The sequence below is a fragment of the Raphanus sativus genome, unplaced genomic scaffold, assembly GCF_000801105.2.
Source record: "Raphanus sativus cultivar WK10039 unplaced genomic scaffold, ASM80110v3 Scaffold0146, whole genome shotgun sequence".
Classification (NCBI taxonomy): domain Eukaryota; kingdom Viridiplantae; phylum Streptophyta; class Magnoliopsida; order Brassicales; family Brassicaceae; genus Raphanus; species Raphanus sativus.
The window spans coordinates 42,554-48,808 of NW_026615466.1; the positions used below are offsets into that span (position 1 = coordinate 42,554).

Below are 6,255 nucleotides of genomic sequence, written 5' to 3' on the forward strand. Positions count from 1 at the left end.
AAAAATTAGTAGCTCAAACTTTATCACGTAGTATTTTTTTTTTTTTTTTTTGAGAAAGGACCTTAGTATTTTAGTTGATGTTGAGATATCACTTCAATTGTCAATTTTGTTAAAAGAGTAACTTAAAATTATAACTCAAGTATAACACATTATAAATCGAATACTAATTCAAAAATTTAAGATTGATAACATTTTTGAGTTGTACTCATAACTTAAACTTGATCAATTATAATCCATGTCACCAATCCACTCTTTCCGTCTCAAACTACATGGATAAGGAAATAGATGACCATAGCTCTAGTAGACCCACACCCTCAAAAAAAACATAAACACATTTGCTACAAAGGAAAAAGATCCAAAATTATGAGAACGATACAATTATGATTTCCTCTGGACTTATTCTTAATATATTAAACACAACAGTTTGCCAACAATATCATTTCCTTTGTAATTGTCGATTTATAGTTTTATCCATACTATAAGTTTTGAATTCTATATCTATTTTTTTGTTTAATTACTTGTTTGACATTCAAAAATCCACCGAAACAATGTAGATTTTTTTTTTTTGCAGAGCCCAAATGACAATAGAATGGACCGGGTTTTAGCGTGCCCAGATTTTAGAAAATAGTTAAAAATATTTTTAAAATAAAGAAGACGTGATTAACGAAAGAAAATTATTAAACTTAAATAATCGAAAGCAAAAAAAATAAAAATAAAATACAAAACGTTATTCAAGAACAACTCTGGCACTCCACGGCTATCGAGAGCCCACGAGCTTCTCTCTTCTCTCAAAACTGTCACCATTAAAAAATAAATAAAATTTCGTAACGTATAAATTATAATTCATAAAAAATGCAAGGTTTTTATGAAAAGGTGAGAAGTTAAATCAAAGATCGTGTCAATACTCCTCTGGCTCCCTCATGTGCTTACATATTGTAAACGCTATCTCCTTAAGATTTCACAGAGATTAAAAGTATCAATTAAACAATCATATTATCCACATCCACAACACTGCACAGTTTCTCAGGTGTTTTTGAGTTTCCGAAGTACAATAGTAATTTTTTATTTTTAACCGTGGGCACGGTAATAAGTACAAAGTGGTAACCCCTTGCGAGAGAAGAAAACAAAAAAAAACAAAAGTGGTAAAAGAGGAATATATGGTAATTTGTTTACCTCGGGAGGTTAAAGAAAATTAGAAAAAGGAAAATAAAAAAAAAACTCCAAAATTTTTTTATTAGGGCTTTTCCTTGAAGAGTAAAGCTAAACCGGTGACGACGGCTTTCACTTCTCTCTCCACCGCCACGTCATCACCACCGCCTTCAACAGACAGCAAGGAAGAGGAGGAAGAGTTAATCACTCCCGGAGACAAAGACCTCTCCTCAAAAACCAGCTCAAGCTCTGCACAACCTACCTCCATCTCCGCCGCGGCCGCCGCAACAGGCAGCTCCTCAGCGTTCCCGGTGGCTCTGGTATACGACGACATCCACTTAGATCGCATGTACTCAGCCTTCCTCCACGGAGGCAGATGCATTCCTCTCTTCTTCAAGCTCTCCTTCGCCGCCTCGGAGATCAACGCAACGATCTGACTCAGCCGATCGGATTTCCCGACGAAGACGAACGGCAGAGACTGAAACAGCGCCTTGTAACCGTTCGTCTGCCTCGCGATGTCGAACTCCGATTTGAAATCGACGTCGATCAACAACCGTTCTCCTCCGACGATCACGTCTATGTACTCGTATTCGCCGGCTGGGAACGACGGAGACTTGTCCCATTTCGATTTGCAGATCGAAGAGTCGTAGTGAAGAGATAAGAGTCCTTCGTTGACGATCTTCCTCATATCTTCTTTTCGTTTGACTGATTTGTTGTTCTTATCCACAATCTTAGTCGCGTCGGCTAAGAGGTTTATCTCAGCGACGGTTGCGCACGTGAGCAAGCTCTGTTCGGATCAAAATTGCAAAACCGGTTAATACCTAACCAAGAGAATGAATTAAGAGAGAGAAAGGTGTATATACCTTGAGATGATCAGAGGCGAAGAGATCTGATTCATCATCGGATGAGCTATCGTTGTTGCCGTTAAAGCAGTTGCAGCGGTTACGCCCACATTTGGCTTGCTTCTCGTTGTTCTCCTCTAAGAAGTTCTGAACCATCTTCGTTAAACAAACGGAGCTCGGCTCGAACTCCGCCGCGGATTGAGCTTCACCACCACCGGGGAACGGTTTCTCGGAGGCTGCGCTCCTGAACGGCCGATCAAAGAGACGTTTGAGGCGAGATTTGAGCACCGGTTTAGCTACGGCAGGTGAATCGATATCAATCGGTTGGATCTTCATCGTAAACGGCATCGTTTTTAACAGAGACTTGACTACGTATGGTCCAAGTCAATTTCTCTCGTTCAAAATTGACTCAGATCTCTCAAAAATTCAAAAACACGGATTCAAGAAGAAGAAGAAGAAGAAGAATCTAGCAAAACCTCACAGCTAAGAAAAGAAGAAGAAACCTAGACCGTCTTCTTCAATCAGCGGATCATTTTCACAAAACGAAGCAAAGAATAAAAACTAAAAAATAAAAATAAAGTCTAGGAGACGGATCAGTGACGATTTTCACGGAAAACGTGACGGCGATGGTCGGAGACGGCGTTAGAAGAGACGGTCATGTTTACTGGAACATTCATTTTTCCGGCGAGATTCATCGCCGGCGAATTTAAAGGTGATCGTAAAATCTAGAGAGAGAGAGAGAGAGAGAGAGAGATTTATATGTATTTTTTTGGTAATTGTTATTTTTTTCTGGTTTGAGAGAAAGAGAGGTTGGATTGTTCTTATAAAGGAGCAGAGAGATCCGAAGCCGAAGAGGCCCAAGACGATGAAACCTGACTAGGCACTGTAAATGCCACGTCACGTGGTAATTGTTTCTCACCGTTTTATCTTTTTTCAATTTTTAATTGCCTTTGTTGTCGTTTTCGTCTCAGCGTGGTGGTAAATCCTTTTTACGGAGACGTGTCAGTAACTGCTAATGGGTAAATTACGTTTCTGGTCCTCGACTGCCGTCGAATATCCGTAACTAATCCGGAAATGGATATTTTTTTATAGTGAAGCTGACTCGTAACCAATAGTTAAACGACACGTTGCTTAAGCGAATCTTATTTACTCCTCGTTCTGGACCGTCGGGGTATATTGTACCATCTTATGAGAAGTAAAATACAAATGAGGTATATTAATAATATTTAATTTTATCGATGGAAAAAATTAAATTCAGTTTAAATTTTAATACATCATTGTTTGATCCGCTTTATGTCAGTAAATAGGGGAAAACAATATATGTAGACTGACTACTAAAGGACAAAAAAGGTGACAATTTTCCTTTTTGAAAAGAAAAGCATGTTATGGCAGTGATTATCTGAATGTGAAATGATAGCAATATAAGAGTCTAATTTATTTAAGATTAAAACTTTATCCCCATGCTGTAATTATGAAACTTTAAGCTTTGCTTTATTAACCGCATTTAAATCACAAACCTTTAGTTAAAATTACTAAAAATCATGCAAAAAGACGGGCCCAAGTATTTGACCGTTTGGTCTATTCTTGTAAAGAAAAGTAAAAGTTAAAACAAAGAGAAAAAAAAGAGGTAAAGGTGGATTTAAAACAAGTGTAGTGTTTGAATTACTCTTCCCTTGTACGCATGTATGCAATTATCCTAGCTGCTGGTAAATTAGAGGACAACCATATACCTGTGAATTTTGATAGTGACGACTCGTACGTATGTAAATAATATGTCGATTTTCAACCTTTTAAAAACTGTATCAGATATTTAAATTTTAAATAGCCATTTATAATTTTTTTTCTTGTACTAAACAACATTTATATATTTTATCATTTCACGTTGTGTATATTCAGGTCCAAGCAGCGTTGGTTTTTAGTTTTGCCGGGTCGCTGAACAAATCTTCAGTAAAAAGAATTTTAATAGAATTATTCTCTGTGGTTTTCAAAAGTAATTTAGTATACCTTTTAAATTATTTTATAATGTATGATATTTAATTTGTGACACAAAATGGTAAAAGTAAATAAACAGTATAATAGACTTAACATCGGTAGAAATGTATCCGATTCACAACATCGACAACATTGTAATGCTCTAAAAAACTCTGAAAATGGTTATAAAATTTAACATTTTGACCAAAAAAAAAAAAAAAAAAAAAAACTCTATACATGTGTTGTACAGATTAATATCATCCATGTTGAAACGAAATAACAGGCTTTGATTTACTTTTTACTTATTTAAGTGCAGTGTAACCCTATTCAATATTTTTTTGTTTTGTTAGATAAAGCAATACTCGATTGTTCGCGTATGTCTGTGCGTCACTAATGCAACATTGTTATAAAATTGAATTAATGTAACATTGATAAGCACGAAAAGAAGTGGGGGTCGATTTGCTCTCCCGAAAACCAAAAGCTGATGATACTTTCCCTCTACAGCAATCAAGTTATCAAAACCCTTTTCCTTTCACTTTATTTATCCATTTTCCTCTTGTCAGTAACTAAGGGTGGATGTTGGTATACACATTCGGATTCAGTTGGAGCGATTTGGGTTCCTGTGGTTAAAATTTCAGCATCATTAAAATATTTATAAATTTCAGTTCGGATCTTTACGGATTCGGTTCAGATTTAGATAATTCGTTTAAATTATTTTTTAAATTCATTTTGTATTTAATTTTTCTTAAAATCTAAAACAAAATAATATATTATATAAAATTTGCAAATCATATTCCAGAATACCTAAATTTAGCATTATAATTTGGTTTGACTTAAATATATCATTAGAGAATTAATATATATATTTCAAATATTTTTGATATTTGGAGTATTGTTTAGTTATTTTAGGTTTAATTTTTATTTTTAAGATTTATTTTTGACTATTTATATATGTGTTCATGTATTTTTGAACGACCTCTAAATATTTTATGTATTTTGGAAATTTTATACATATATTAAATGTAAATTAATTAATATATTCAGGTATACAAATTTATTTCAGATACAAATCTATTTATTACATATTAAATCGTTCGGATCTGGTTTGATTCTAATTCTCTAAATACCAAAATTTTGAATACGTTTGAATATTTAATTAGTTTTGGTTTGAATTCAATATTAATTTTTTTAATTGGATTCTATTCGGTTCTCTGGATTCGAGTTTTGTACCCAGTCCTATATGTAACATACTAAACAGACTATGTTATTTTTCAAAATTTAACCAAATAAATAAATAAATTTCTTATATTTTTTACAAACTGATTTTTATATAAAAGTGAAGTATGTACAAAATAATAAATTATAATCCAATGACATAATTTTGAGAGAACAAAAGAACTGAAATTTTTATAATATTTTATTCAAAAAGCTTTTCTTACTAAAAGAGTATAACTATATTTTCATGTTTGTTTTCGAGTTAGTGCAATCTTTATTTCTGACTATCACCCATACAGTAAACTTGAAAATATAATTCATAACTAATTTTCTATACATTAATCAAATTTCAAATTAGATCTGAAAAATATATCGTTTAAAATTCCATGTGTTAGTTCTATGGAAATAAAAATTTAAATTACTAATATTTTATTATTTTTGTATGAATTTTTTTTTTGTATGAATGTTATCATACAACAAGAAAGTAATACATCTGTGACTCCAAATCTTCGTCTCCACTATGGTGGTTTTCATGATATTTTTTTTCACAGCAAAGCAATTACCATGAGAACACAAAAACTGGTATATGATGTTTTATATCCAACATAGAAAAACGAACAAGAAAATATACATGAAGATGAAATAAACATATACAGATACATGAAAGGTTTTTCACTTTTGGAAATGATTTATTGATGCAATGTGTAACAAACTCCCAGCATTTATTTGCCGATAACACTTTGTGAGAACATATCTAAAAATTTCTCTATTTTAAAGTTTGACAGAATTTCAAAAATAATATTTGAGGATGTTTCTCTCAAAAAATGATATTATACTTAAAAAAAATAAATTTTACATAATATTTTCATAAAAACTTAACAAAATATCCAATAAAATTAATAAAAAATTCTATATTACAATAAAATATTGCATATAATATACATAAAAACTAAAACATTAAATTTAAATAAGTAACAAAATTATTCATTAAAGTTACATCTATAATGATTTCGTATATAATTATTAAAAAGTAATCTCATATATAATCAATTAAGAAATTTTTGCTATTCGTGAATTC

The 6,255-nt window shown here is 32.2% G+C and overlaps 1 protein-coding gene and 1 long non-coding RNA gene across 2 annotated transcripts; one reads left to right on the forward strand and one right to left on the reverse strand.

Moving 5' to 3' along the window:
* Window positions 1-1,047: 1,047 nt before the first annotated feature.
* LOC108863102 (uncharacterized) lies at window positions 1,048-2,771 on the reverse strand. Its single transcript, XM_018637413.2, has 2 exons — window positions 2,013-2,771; window positions 1,048-1,936 (listed from the first exon to the last, which is right to left on the reverse strand). The coding sequence occupies exons 1-2, from the start codon at window positions 2,337-2,339 to the stop codon at window positions 1,235-1,237; spliced, it is 1,029 nt and encodes a 342-aa protein (XP_018492915.1). The 5' UTR covers window positions 2,340-2,771; the 3' UTR covers window positions 1,048-1,234.
* On the forward strand, window positions 2,764-3,328 carry LOC130501275 (uncharacterized). Its single transcript, XR_008939605.1, has 3 exons — window positions 2,764-2,895; window positions 2,963-3,010; window positions 3,084-3,328. It is a non-coding gene; the product is annotated as an uncharacterized LOC130501275 (long non-coding RNA).
* Window positions 3,329-6,255: the final 2,927 nt, after the last annotated feature.